Here is a 14,089-nt window from a genome sequence, read left to right on the forward strand (position 1 = left end):
GGCTTGCCGGCGGCTGGCCGGCTGTACTCCTTCACGGCGCGCTGCGGGTCGGCCCGGGGCCGGTCCCCAAGGCACCCCGGCGCCACCTCAAAGCGGTGCAAGCGGCGCTCCTTTTCGCGCTGGGCGCGCTCAGCGGCCGGGCACATGTCCGGGCACGTGGCCACGGGAAGCTCGCAGCCAGGCATGGGTGGGCTGAGGGGAAAGGGCCGGCGCTCAGCATCCCGGGAACGGCAGCGGCCACTCGCCCCATTCTGCGGGAGGGCACGCCAGGACGGCAGAGAAGCAGGGCCTAGGGCGCCCAGCTAGGCCCGCCTCCCGCCCGCGTCCCCGCCCACTGGCGTCCTCTTACCGGGTCCGCAGTTTGCCCACAGCTTCGGGTCGGCCTCCCAAGATGCACTGCGTTGTAGTCCAGCGCCGTCACCACTATTCCGCGCGCTCTTGCCCCGCTAACGCCCCCCATGATGCATAGCGCGCAACCTCGCGATTCTCCTTTAGTGTTTTTAACTACTCGGTAAGCGGAGCCACTCCCATGATGCACTGGTTTGTAGTTTCTTCCGCAACCAATCGCATTGTAGATGGGGCGGGGCGCAGGCGGGGCAGGGGTAGGGCCACACCCTCTCAGCCCTCCTTGGTTCCAGCCCCTTGAATCATCTGGGTTTGGTCTTGGACCTCCTGAAGTGGGTGCTCCTACTTTGGGTTCCTCTTCACCTTTTTTCCCTCCGAAATAATCTGGCGCTATCAGTCTAACTAGGTCCCTGGGTGGTGCAAATGGTTTGCACTTGACTTCAAGATTGGCGGTTTGAACCCACCCTGTGGTGCCACTGAAAAAAGGCCTGGCTATCTGCTACTGTGAAGATTACAGCCAAGAAAGCTCTATGAAGCGGTTCTACTGTGTAACATATGGGGTCGCCATGAGTCGGAACGGACTCCATGGCAATGGGTATGGTTTTAGGCTTAGCGGGTTCACTGCCATTTCCTACTCTTCCCTGGGACTATTCTCCCCATTTTCTAGATCAGGGGTCAGCAAACTTTTTCTTTAAAAGGCCAAATAGTAAATATTTTAGGCTTGCGAGTTCTACAGTCTCTGTCACAACTACTCAACTCTGCTGGTGTGCCAGGAAAGCAGCAATTGACACTACTGCTGAACAAATGGGCTATAAACACTTAAATTCATGTAATTTTCACCTGTCATTAAATATTATTCTTTAGAGTTTTTTCAACCATTAAAAAATGTAAAACAGCATTCTTTGCTCATGGGCCGTACCAAAAAAAAAAAAAGGTGATGGCCGGATTTGGCCTCAGGCGACGGTTTGCAGACCCCAGTTCTAGATGGGTAAACTCGTAGTTTAGCGACCAGGGCTGCTCTTCACACAAGACAGAGACGGGTGGGATCAGAAGTGTGAACCCCTGGTTCCAAGGCAGCAGATAGTCAGGGAGCTGAGAATTAATTTTCTCATTCTTGGTCTGGTTACATACAGAAATGGCCCCTGGGGTTACAAGACCAGGGGCTAGGGCCTGGCCCCAAGGAGAGGAGGAGAAGGTGGCTGGCAGTGCTGGAGCTAGAGTCCTGGGAAGGGTCTACTCCCTCTCAGGGCGGGAGCTGGGACAGGTGGAGGCGCAAGATCTCCTCTGCCCGCTTCAGGTACTCAGCTGCCTTTTTCTTCACACCTTCCTGGCGGGCAGGGGACGGGTCACCTGTAGAGAGAGAGTGGCTTAGCCCAGGTACCTGGGCCCAGTTCCCTTTAGAACCCCTGGTCTGGCCCCTTACAGTTCACAGAACATCATCCTGTGCCTCTCCTCTTTCCCTGGGAGTTTGTGTCTATTCTCCCCATTTCACACATGAGAAAAGTGAGGCCACAAAAGGAAAGAAACTGCCCAAGGTCACCCAGCCGCTCAGTGAGGAGCAGACTCCTGATCCTTCAGCTCCTTCCTCACTACACCACCCTGGCCTCCAGGCTGACCCCCGCCCCCAGCACCCACTCACCGGGGACCCCCTGGAGCAGGATGTGCACGCCATCTCGGTAGCCCTGCAGTGCGGCAGGGTAGGCACCTGCCTTCTCGTCCTGCAGGGCCTGGGTGATGACTGCCGTGGCCTGGCTCAGATAGGCAGGGGTGGGCCCTCCTTCCCCGTCCTCTCCCTCCTCCTGCCCTCCTGGCTCCCAGGGCTCCTGGTCCAGCCTCCTGGGCTCTGCCTCCACTGCTGCCAGCTTGCCTGTGTGGGTGGGGCTGGGGCCTGCATCTTCTGTAATCAGATATGAAGGAATCAGGCCAGACTGGCCCTCCCTCTCCCCAGGGCCTGCTGCCCACCCCTAGACCCCTTTTGCCCAGCAGGGCAACAACCCAGGGTCAGCCACCCCAGTAGAGGGGGCAATGCCTAGGGAATCCATAAGCCACTTGTATATAGCAAACTCTTGTCGTTAGCTGCCGTGGAGCCGGCCCCCGACTCACGGTGACCCCTGTGTTACAGAGTAGAACTACTCCATAGGGTTTTCTTGGCTGTAATTTTTACTGGAGCAACAGATTGCCAGGGCTTTTCTTCTGCAGAGCCACTGGGGGGGTTCAAACTGCCAACCTTTCGGTTAGTAGCCAATCGAGAACCACCCGCCCCACCCAGGCTCCTTGTATAGCAAACTAGCCATGACCTACTTGATTGATGGGGTTCATGTTTTTTGTAAAAATAGCTTTACCTCCCTAATTCTTTCTTTGTGTACACATTAACATTATCTTGCATGCTCTCCATCACTGGTCCTATTTCCCTTCTGACCCCTTTTGATCTACAAATCCAACAATTTCCTCCACAAAGTTTAAATGTGGGTGCTGGACTAACTATGCCAGGCCAAGGGTAGAAGTGCTCCCAGCCTTGAAATCTTAGAAAAATGGATTCAGAGAATCTCAGGGCTTTTTTTGAGATCTTTGAATTTCAGCTGAGGCCCCCAATGTGAAGACAGTGGGTGATAGGTGCCAGGAAGGAGTGTGGACACACATCCCCCCAACTCCGGAGGGTCACCCCCTCCCCCATTCCAGCCCTGGCTCCCTCCCCCCACTCCTGATGCACCTGGCCCCTCCAACCCTCCAAGGTCCCTCCTCTCACTGGGGAGGCACCTGGGGAAGGGGCACCTGGTTTTAGTTCTCATGGAGGCTGCCATTTGCCAGCAGGACCACAAGACTGAGAAGGGCACCTTTCTCTGATTTCCACAGATGCCTCTAGGCTTGGCCTTCCTCCCAGGCTATCCCTAAGGGCCTCCTGCCCCAGCCTGCCCACTGCTGTTCCAGCTTGTTACCTTCCTTGGAGAAGGGGTCAAAGAGAGCCAGCTCAGCCTCAGTCAGCGGGCCGTGGGCAGGGGACCCAGTGGCCTCCTCGGTGCTCCCACAGGTAAAGAGGAGGTCCAGGGCCTCCTGGGCAGGGCTGGATGGTGGGGGGTCGGCTGCGGAATAGATCAATGAGGATATTAACACATGAACTTACTGTTTTGCCAGCTTTTGACATGGAATTACACTTTCATTAATTCCTTGCAGCAACCATGGGGTTTGTGCCGATTTTACAGATTAAGAAAATGTAGCCCAGTGAAGGAAATGACCCAACCAAAGTTCCTCAACAGGTCAGTGGTGAAGCTGGGACACACTCCTGGATTTTAACCAAGATCACTGACAGGAGGGAGTGTGGACCCTCCAGCCCTGGCTCCCTCCCCCCATCCCCTGATGCACCTGGCACCTCCAACTCCTCGAGGCCCCTCCTCTCAGAAGGGAGCCGCTGGAGCAGCCAGGGCTCCTCAGGGGGCAGCCTGGGCTCATCAGGAGGCAGCGTGGGGATCAGGGGGGGTGGCAGGATGTGCAGGTCCTTGGACACCTCGGAGAGCTGTGTCACCTCCCCGCCCTGCAGGGGAGACAGACCAGTGATGGGGGAGTCACAGGTGCAGCCTGGTGGGCAGGCAGCGTCCCAGGTCCCGGGAGATGGAGAGCGGGCGCACGTACCTGGAAGAACTCCTTGAGCTGGGGGCTGTTGTTGAGCGCCGGGATGTGTACGGTGAAACGGAGCAGGTCCTCTGCCCCCTTTCGCCGTTCCTCGATCACAGAGGCTTCAAACCGGCCTGCAACCCCGACAAGGGAGGGGAGGGAGGGGTGGTGACCCTCAGGGGATTCCTGGCTCAGCCTGAGGATCTGAGCAACCTGCTGCCCCCTCCCTACTCTCCCACCAATCTCCATGGTTCCTCCTTCTCCTTCCTCCCTGCATCTATCTCTGCACCAGGCCCTGCGGACTCTACTCAGTGAGTTCTCACCCATCCATCCACTTGGCTCCTCCCTCATGCCACAACAGGGGTCCAAGACCTCAACATTCACCTCTGCCTGGACCCCCAGCACAGCCTCCTCACTGGCCTCTAAGCCTCCAACCTGGCCCTCTCCAGTTACCCTTGATGTGGAAGCCTGGCTGTGATGGTTAAGGCTGTGTGTCAGCTTGGCTAGGCCATGGTTCTCAGTGGTTTGGCAGTTACATGATGATGTAATTTGGTGGTGGTGGTGGTTGTTAAGTGCTGAGTGGGTTCCGACTCAGAGCAACCCTGTGCACCACAGAATGAAACCCTGCCCAGTCCTGCGCCATGCTCACAATCGTTGTTATGCTTGAGCCCATTGTTGCAACCACTGTGTCAATCCATCTCACTGAGGGTCTTCCTCTTTTCCGCTGACCCTGTACTCTACCAAGCATCATGTCCTTCTCCAGGAAGTGATCCCTCCTGACAACATGTCCAAGGTATGTAAGACGTAGTCTCGCCACCCTTGCTTCTAAGGAGCACTCTGGTTGTACTTCTTCCAAGACATGTAATTTGGTAGTTGTATAATAATGCAGTCATCCTCCATTTTGTGATTGATGTGAGCAGCCAATCAGTTGAAAAGGGAGTTTCCTTGGGGATATGACCTGCATCCAATATATACAGATGTTCTGGAAAAGCTCTCTTGCTCTGGATCCTATAGTTGGCTCGTAATCATCTGACCTCCAGTTCCTGGGACTTGAGACTGTCATCTGACCTGCCGATTCTGGGATCTGTCAGCTTCTGTAGTCCATGAACCAGCAGCCTGTTGTCTGCCTGACCTGCCAATCTTCGGTTCATCAACCCCTATAACCACGATGAGTCAGGAAAAAGCCTTCCCAAAGAGTCAGCAGCCTGATGCCTGATCCACTTGGGACTTGGGGCTTGCCAGTCTCTATAACCGCATGGGCCATTTCCTTGAGATAAGTCTCTCTCTATATATGTATTTACATATATTTGCATCACTGGAGCCCTGGTAGCACAGTGGTTAAGAGCTGGGTTGTTAACCGAAAGGTTGGCAGTTTGAATCCACTAGCTGCTCCTTGGAAACCGTATGGAGCACTAGAGGGTTACTATGAGTCAGAACCGACTTGATAGCAATGGGTTTGGTTTGGTTTTATATGCATCACTGGTTTTGCCTCTCTAGAGAACCAGCTAAGACATTTGGTACTGGGAATGGAGTGCTGCTCTAACAGATACCTAAAATGTAGAAGTGGTTTTGGAATTGGGCAATGGGTAGAGGCTGGAAGAGTTTTAAGGTACCTAATAGTAAAAGCCTAAATTGCCTTGAAGAGATTGTTGATGGAATTATGGATGTCAAAGGCAATTCTGGTGAGGACTCAGAAGGAAGTGAGGAGAGCTACAGAGAAAGTCTCTACAGTCTTAGAGAATACATACGGCACCAGCAACAGAATGTTGCTAGAAACGTGGATGTTAAATGTGCTTCTGGTGAGGCTTTAAGAGAAAATGATGAGCATGGGATTGGACAATGGAGGAAGGGCAATGCTTTTTATGGTGTGGCAAAGAACTTGTCTTAAATTATGTTTGGTGGAAGGTAGAACTTGTAAGTGATGAACTTGAATATGTGGCTGATAAGATTTCTAAGCTAGATCTTAAAGGGGCGGCGTGGTTTCTCTTTGCCGCTTACAGTAAAAAGCAAGAGGAAAGAGATGGGGGAAGTGATGCCAAGCCACATGAATATCGCCCAGGAGCAGAAACCAAAAGAGACAAGGACCTTCCTCCAGAGCCGACAGAGACAGAAAGCCTTCCCAAAGAGTCAGCACCCTGAATTTGAACTTCTAGCCTCCTAAACTGTAAGAAAATAAATTTGTTTGTTACCGTCATCCACTTGTGGTATTTCTGTTATAGCAGCACTAGAAAACTAAGATGCTAGCGATCCTTTTAAAATGTAAATCTGAGCTTGCTGGCATGCCCTGAAACCCATCCAGAACCTGTCCTGGTTCCAAAGATGAAAGCAGCCCCTGACCACAGTCACCCATGGCTGATGTTACCCTGTCTGTTTCCTTTACCAGATCTTTACTGAGCACCTACTATGTACTTTGCTGTGGCCTAGGTTCTGGGGGTGAATGAGAGAGAAGGAAGGTCCCTGCTCCCATGGAGATCACCTTCCAGACAGGGAGGGGGAGGCAGGCAACCCACAAGAAACAAAATAATTTCAGATGGCTTTGATGTAATGGGGAGGGAAGGAAGGCTCAGAGATGGGGAGTAACTTGCCCAAAGCCACACAGCAAGTAGCCCCCATCCCTTTGTTTTGTTTTTTTACAGTTTCACTGCTCTGTTCTAGCACAGTTATCTAACTCTGGCCAAGTTAGAATACCTGTGATGAGTCTGGAGCCCCAAGACAGACCAGCACCCAGCGCTGTCCAACAGAAATACAGCAAAACCTGCAAAAGCTAGAACCTGCATAAGGTGGAAACTTTTCCAGAAAAGGCAATTCAAATATTTTCCATTAATAGAGAGTGACAGAAAAGTGGTAAGACTACACCCTGACAAAGGTGGAAAACTTGCGGGGCCCAGAAAAACAAGGCAGTCCCATTGAGTTCCAGCTCTCACAGGTTTCACTCTCATACGGTGAGACGATGTCTCGCAAGTTTTCTGCCTTTGACAGGGTGCGGTCTTACCACTTTTCTATAGCTGTTAGTAGAAAATACTTGAGCTTTCCTCCTCTGACAGGTTTCCACCTTACACAGGTGCCAGCTCCCACAGGTTTTACCGTATATTTTATTTAACCCAATATATCCAAAGTAATATCATTTCTACATGTAACTGATATAAAATTCCTAATGAGATATTTTAATTTTTTTCCAGTGTGAAGACTATACTTAGAGTAAATCTCAATTCAGACTAGCCACATCGCAGCCACACGTGGCTCGTGGCTACCGTTCCGGACAGCACAGGTAGGAATCACGAGCTTGTGGGTAATAATCCTGGTTTTGCCACTTACAGGCTCAGTTCCTTCACCTCGCTGAGGCTCAGTTACCTCATTTGAAAATGGGGCTAATGAGGGCGAGAATGTTAAAGTGCCTGAGATGCAGTAAGGGCTCTGCAGCTCCAAGCTTTGGTTTCCCCATCTGTAAAATGGGGCCATCTCCAAGGTTCCATTCATTCACTAGATGTCTATTGCTCTCTGAAATGTGTCTCTGCCCCCCTCTAACCAGCCCCCACCAGTAGAGGTCCCCTTTGCCCAACCATCCCTCCCTCTTTGGCCTGAGCGTCCAGGCCCAACACTTACCAAACACCTGGGCACGGGGAAAAGAGGGGAACTCCTCAAGGCGGCGGAAGAGGTTCCGGTGGGTGTAGGCCAGGTCTCCGTGTAGCTTGCGGAAATCGCTGTACCGCTTCCAGACCACCACCTGAGTGGGATGGGAGGCGTGGCCTGGACCAGCAGGGTAGGAACCGCCTCCCGGCCCCCACTGCCCCTAGCCTGATCCCAGGGTCTGAGGACTAGGGCACAGCACCCCTTCCTTCCGGGGCAGGGAGGAAGGAGGGCTGGGTCTCCTCCAGAATTTCCAGCTGCTACTTGACTGGTTCAGAGCTGGACTTAGGGAAGGGCCCCCTTCTCCCAGGAGCCTCACCTCTTTGACATCTTCCGGGTCCTTCTTTGAGATGAACTGGGGAAGAGAGGCAAGAACCAGGTGAGACCAGAGACTGACCTCGGACACCCAAGCACCCTGTGAAAGTCGAGGGTGCCTGGCACCTCCCAGCCCCCCTCTAAGGGGCGGTGCCCTTCGGCCATTGGTATCACAGCGTCCTGGCTTCAATGCTTTGAGTGTAACTTTGAGCAACGTTTCCATCATGCACCTCAGTTTCCTCATTTGTCAAATGGCATGGGGGGGTGGTGTCTCTAGAGGCCTGTCCAGACTGCACCATCCACAGTCAGTTCCTGGGAACTTTTGTCCCAGTTCCTTCAAAGGGCCAAGTCCCTGGGTCTCCCTCTGAAACCAAAGAATCCCAAGTTCTCTAAAGAACAAAGCTCTGTCCCAGGAGCCACTACTTCCTTAAAGGAGGAAGCCTCTGTGTGTGAACACTGTGGATACAGAAGAAACCATCACTGGGGTTGCTGTGCCCTGGAGGGGCAGACTTGGGTCTGGGGGGGAAAGAAGAGTCGCTTTTCATTATGCTATGTTCATAATAATTGAAAAATGATGTCATACAGTTTTGAGCACTTGGCAGTTTCCAAACCATCTTCTGTTCATTATCCTACATCCCAGTGAGGCAGACATGATTGTCATGCTCTGACAAAAGAGGAGGAGATGGAGGTTCAGAGAGGGCACGTGAACTGCACAAGATCACACACCAAGTAACAGGATTAATCCTACTCGCTAGGGTAAAAACCCTGGCCTTTGCTTTTTCACAACAGAGACTTGTCTAAAATATTTTGGGTAAAAGAAACAATATTTAAAGACCACTGAGGAATCTATACTCGACAAAGAGCTCATCCATAATATATGAAGAACTCCTACAAATCAATATTAAAAAGATAAACAACCCAACTTTTAAAAATGTGCAAAATACATGAACAGGCACCTCCCACAAAAGAAGATGTTTGAATGGTCAATAGGATTATAAAAATATGTTCAACGCCATTAGTCATCGAGAAATGCAAATTAATATCCCAATAATGGCTAAAATTAAAGATATTGACAATATCAAGTGTTGGTGAGAATGAGGGCATAAAAAGGCACAATTACTTCGGAAAACTGTTTGTTAATTGCTAATAAAGCTACACCTATGCCTGTCCTATGACCCAGCAATTCCACTCCTAGGTACATACCAAGGAGAAATGCATGTATGTCCACAAAAAGACTTGGACATGAATGTTCATACAACTTTATTCATAAGAACTAAAAACATTTTAGAAGCAACCCAAATGTCTAACAACAGAAGAATGAATTAAGAAATGGTAGAATATTTACACAATGGAATATTGTGCAGCAATAATAAAGAACAAACTATTTATACCTGCAACAACATGGACACATTCCAAAAACATTGGGTTGAGTGAAAAAAATCAGACACAAGACAGTATTTTCTGTACGATTCCATTCATATGAGGTTCAAAAACAAAACAAAACCCGTTGCCGTTGAGTCGATTCCAACTCATAGCGACCCTATAGAACAGAGTAGAACTGCCCCATAGGGTTTCCAAGGAGCAGCTAGTGGATTCGAACTGCCAGCCTTCTGGTTAGCAGCCAAATGCTTAACCACTGCACCACAAGGGCCCCATATGAGGTTCAAGAACATGCAAAACTAATCTACGGTAACAGAAGTCAGAATGATGGGTACTTCTGTGGGAGCAGGGCTACTGACTGCAAAGGGGCAAAGGTACTTCTGTGGGAGTGGGGCTACTGACTGCAAAGGGGCAAAGGAACTTTCCAGGGTGATATCTTGATCTGAGTGGTGTTTGCACACATGTATACGTATGTAAAAATTTATTGAGCTGTACATTTAAGATTTGTGCATATTACTTTCTATAAATTGTCTTAATTTAAAAAATTTTTAAAGCCAAATAACAACAACAAAAATACAAAACCAAAAACCACTGAGAAATATTCTCAAGTGAAAAAAGCAAGTTGCAGAACACTACTGAGTGCAAAATAACAATAAAAAGTGGATTCATATATTTGCTTGTAAATGTAGAGTTTATCTGCAAGGCTAAATAAGAAGCTAGTAGCAATGGTTCCTACCATGAGGAGGAACAGGGATGAGAAGGGGGAGTAAATTATTTATCTTTAAAAATTATAAAAATACATAAAACTAATGCACGTTATTTGGTTTTAAAAAAGATCCAACACAAATGCGTACAGGGAAAGGTTATAGTGCCCTGCTACTCCTTCCCACTCAATCTTTTTAAGCATGGGAAAAACATAATAAACGATTTGGGGAAAGCACCATTTTAAATACGTAGGACTCTGCACTTGAATTGCTTTGGAAGTGTCTTTATGTTTTTGCTCCGCTTTAATAGTTAGCCGTGGACCAGTTTAATAGTGCCCTGGTTCAAAACGCTAAAAGGTATAAAAAATATACAACGCAAAGTATTTCCCCAACCCCTACCCACAGGGTGCCTCCCTGGAGGCTCGGTTCCCAGTTGTTACCAGTTTCTTGTATAACATTCTAGAGATTTTGCGATACTGTTTCTATTTTAAATTCTTTTCATGATTTCTTCCAGGCGTCTATGTAATGCCTTATCATGTTATTATTGCTTCAGATATCAACTTTAGTCTTTACCTAGTGACTTCCTGCTATGACTGCTGAAGGCTGTTAAGTCTTTTTGAACTGTATAGTTTTTTAAACCACTGACAAGTTAATTCTTTTATAAAAAATAAAAATAAGTAAACTGTTGAAAGAATTTTTATGCACATAACAAACCAATAAACAAAACCCACACCAAGTGATTGGAGAAGTATCTAGTCTTTGGGCTAAGCCAGAGTTTTCACGCTAATTTCAAGAAATTTACAGCTTTATACCCAGATACCACACGGGCGTGGGCACCCACACCTCGCGGATCCTGAACTGCCATTCACGCCCTTTTAAGAGTGGCAGTATCCTCCAATGGCCCCGCCCCCTCAAGCTTGAAGGCGTAAAGAAAGGTCCTTCCGCAGACTCCCCTTAAAGGGGAAATTCATTTCTGTGGTTCAAAATGGGCGGTTCCTTCAGCGTCTCGCCTTAAGATGCAACACGGCCCACCTTTTGTTAAAAGGGTAAAGGACCCTTCTGGGCCCCACCTTACCTGCGCGGTTACTTTATACTCGGTGTAGCCCTTGGGGTGGGTCCGTGGGTCGGAGACCGTGTAGTGCCGCACGAAGTCGTCCTTCGCCTGGCGGGACATGGCAGCCAAACCAGAGCGGAGCCCACTGCCAGCCTCCGCCTCTTCCACGCCACCCACCCCTCTCCGGACCTGCCTCCGCCTGCCGCTGCCTGGCCTGGGCCTGCGCCCTTCATCCTCAGGCCCAGGGAGCTGGTTGCAAGTGACAGCGCCGCTCTCGCCCGGGCGCGCGGCCAAGGGAGCGTCTCAAAAGTTCCCAGTCGTTGGTAAAGCAGAAACCTAGTAATTTGAGAGCAGGGATTGGGGAGGTTCTGATCACTCATCTCTGCCTGGTGATAGACCATCCTATCGGAGCGTCGGCCCTCATCATCGACTTCCAAGCGACGTATGCCCTGCTTTCCAATACTCTTCCTTCCTCCGTCGGTTCAAGTAACCTGTATTGCGTCCAACAGTGTTCACCACGAAACCAAACCGTTGCCATCGAGTCGATCCCAACCCATAGGGACCCTATAGGACAGAGTAGAACTGCCCCATAGGGTTTTGAAGGAGCGGCTGCTGGATTCGAACTGCCGACCTTTTGGTTAGCAGCCAGACTCTTAACCACTGCACCACCAGGGCTCCCCAATGATGTTAGACATAGTCAAATTATTTCCCTGTCTCTCTCCACCAAATCAACCAAATAAACAAACAAAAAAACCCAACCAGTTGACTTCCAGTGGATTCGCTCATGGTGACCCCGTGTGTGTCAGAGTAGAACTGTGCTTCACAGTGTTTTCAATGACTGATTTTTTTGGTAGATTGCCAGGCCTTTCTTCCAAGGTGCCTCTGGGTGGACTTAAACCTCCAACCTTGGGTTAGTAGCAGAGCCGTAACCGTTTGCACCACCCACAGGAGTCCTCCAGAAAAAAAAAAACAAAAAACCAAACCCATTGCCATCGACAGGATTTGCAAAAAGGACCCTGGAGAAGCAGGATGGTGTCCTGGGCTCTGAAGTCACACCTCTTACTAGCTCTGTGAATTTCTCTTACCAACTCAATTTCTTTAATAGAATGAGGATGCTCATGATAGAACCTACTGTCATGGGCATGGCCTTTTTCCCTTTGTTGGCCTGCCCAGCATTCTCCCACCTCTTTCTGTGAGCACAGCAGCTCCCAGTTTCTGTTTGCAGGGGCCTCTCTAGTATGTGTAGCTCTCCAGCCTTCTCCCAGAACCCAACCCAGTGAGGCCTGCTCCTCCTTCCTTGCCCCAGAGGCCCCGGAGTGGGCGTGGGGGGCACTCTCTCCAGAGGCCTTGAATCTCATGTGAGGGGCAGAGGGCACAGTGCTGTGGCAAGGGCACCAACTTGTTCCTGGAGAACAGTTTTGGCCACGGGTCCAGCTGCTCCACCTCTGGAGCAGTGTTTCCTGAGCCTGGCCATTTGACCTCCATTGGGAAGCTGTGAATGCCTAATATCCTTCCAAGAGATGTCCTTCCTGCCGATGGCAGCTGGAATCTGTGTGTATGGCTGGCCATCGAGGGCCCTGACTGATAGCACCACCCACCCACTGGTTGTGAGGCTTAAATGCGAGAGGGTGGGGGAAGCGCTCAAGAACAGCTGCTCTTCTTACCGGAACTCAGGTGTGTGAGCCTCTTGAAGGCTGGTCTCTGGAAGGAAACACGAAGCAAACTACAGAATCAGATTCTTGGAGCCCTGACATGGTGGCCACCCAGGAGGTATTCAGGAGGAGGCTGTGACTCAGCTGCGTCTCGAATACAACACTCACCAGGACTCCTCGGAAGGGCCCCTTAGCCATGGTTCCTGCTCTCCAAAGTTCTTGGGAGGAGCAGGGGCTCCAGTCTCCGCCTCCCGTCTCTCCTTCCCACTCTGCTCCTTGGCCCAGCGTCTCCCACATCCTCCCCTTTCCTTCTTGTTTCTCCCCGTCTTCTCCAGGCCCTCTCCCCTCTAGATCCATGTGGCCCTTGGCCTTTTCCAAGTCTCCCCTCCAGTTCCATCGCCACAAGGAGCAATGGGAGCAATAGAAGATCCTCCTTAGAAGGCAGGGGAGGGGAAAAAGCCCACACAGTGCACGGGCCTGTTTCCAAGCTCCCACTGGGTGTGCTGCAGTGCCTACTCCGGTGATGAGTATGCCTTTGACAGTTGACACTCTTCGGTGATGAGTGTATACTTGTTACTTTCTTATTTGTCTCTAACCATGCATAAGTCACTTTTTAAATCAAGGGTGTCGCTGACTAAAGGTCCCTAAGGAGGGCTGAATGCTGGGGTGACTCACTGTATCAGTGGATGGCTGAGTTCCCATTGGTTGAATGTGTCATGGATTGTGTTCCCCAAAAATGTGTTGAATTCCTGGCCCTTGTACCTGTGGATGTGATCCTGTTTGGAAATAGGGCTTTAGTTGGGTTGTCAACGAAGAATGACGTTGCCTTAGAACATATACAGACTATCCTTCAATGTACAGAATTAGAAACCCCTGCCCTGTGTTTTCTGTTCAAGACATTCCTTGGTTCCTTAAAGTTCCTTGGCTTGTAGATGGTCCTCACGTGTGCTTCTGCATCTGTTCTGATCTTCTTATAACTCAGAAGTGACTAGGTTTAAGATCTACCCTATATTGGTATGAACTCATTAACACAGCAAAAGAAAAGCCCTATTTCCCCCCTAACAGAACCCAGATTTGGGGATCCTAGTGCCAATCTGGGAGTAAATCTTGAATTATCTAAACCAGTCATGGTACTTGAGTTCCTCCTGCCAGAAATTGGCTCAGGGTGGCCGTGATGCAAATTCTGGCTGATAAGGGAGGAGGGGAAGTCTAGGGAAAATCATGATCATCTCTAGGCATTGTTGGCTGAAGACGAAGAGCTGGAGACTGAGGCTACCGGGGCGGGCAGGGTCCTTGAGGACAAGTGGGCAATGCTGAGCAGGGCAGGGCTGAAAGATGGAAAGAACCCAGGTCCTTGACAACGTCCTTGGGACCTTTCAGCCCATGAGTTTGTACATGATCCT

General features: G+C 50.2%; 2 protein-coding genes across 3 annotated transcripts in view; both read right to left on the reverse strand.

Moving 5' to 3' along the window:
- SAC3D1 (SAC3 domain containing 1) overlaps positions 1-267 on the reverse strand; it is a 2,400-nt gene extending 2,133 nt beyond the window's left edge. Inside the window, exon 1 of the mRNA XM_023738124.1 lies at positions 8-267. Coding sequence (XP_023593892.1) covers positions 8-185 — 178 coding nt within the window. The 5' untranslated portion in view covers positions 186-267. The remainder of the gene's footprint in view (positions 1-7) is intronic.
- Positions 268-495: 228 nt separating this feature from the next.
- SNX15 (sorting nexin 15) lies at positions 496-11,234 on the reverse strand. 2 transcript variants are annotated; one of them, XM_023738220.1, is made up of 9 exons: positions 11,056-11,234; positions 8,480-8,560; positions 7,901-7,936; positions 7,558-7,678; positions 3,973-4,088; positions 3,706-3,874; positions 3,282-3,425; positions 1,985-2,242; positions 496-1,695 (listed from the first exon to the last, which is right to left on the reverse strand). In XM_023738220.1, the coding sequence occupies exons 1-9, from the start codon at positions 11,152-11,154 to the stop codon at positions 1,589-1,591; spliced, it is 1,131 nt and encodes a 376-aa protein (XP_023593988.1). In that variant the 5' UTR covers positions 11,155-11,234; the 3' UTR covers positions 496-1,588. The 2 variants fall into 2 exon arrangements, with proteins under 2 accessions (XP_023593988.1, XP_004383808.1); XM_004383751.2 differs by lacking the exon at positions 8,480-8,560.
- Between the last annotated feature and the right edge of the window lie 2,855 nt (positions 11,235-14,089).

The sequence above is a fragment of the Trichechus manatus genome, unplaced genomic scaffold (assembly GCF_000243295.1).
Source record: "Trichechus manatus latirostris isolate Lorelei unplaced genomic scaffold, TriManLat1.0 scaffold00113, whole genome shotgun sequence".
Lineage (NCBI taxonomy): Eukaryota > Metazoa > Chordata > Mammalia > Sirenia > Trichechidae > Trichechus > Trichechus manatus.

Bases quoted from the DNA above. Each gene is read 5' to 3' on its own strand.
- SNX15 (XM_023738220.1), bottom strand. From the start codon at position 11,154: ATGTCCCGCCAGGCGAAGGACGACTTCGTGCGGCACTACACGGTCTCC. The intron at 7,937-8,479 runs GTATGACATCAT...TCTCTTCCCCAG, and splicing joins ACTGCCAAGTGCTCAAAACT to TTCATCTCAAAGAAGGACCC. The intron at 1,696-1,984 runs GTGAGTGGGTGC...CTCTCTCTACAG, and splicing joins CCTGCTCCAGGGGGTCCCCG to GTGACCCGTCCCCTGCCCGC.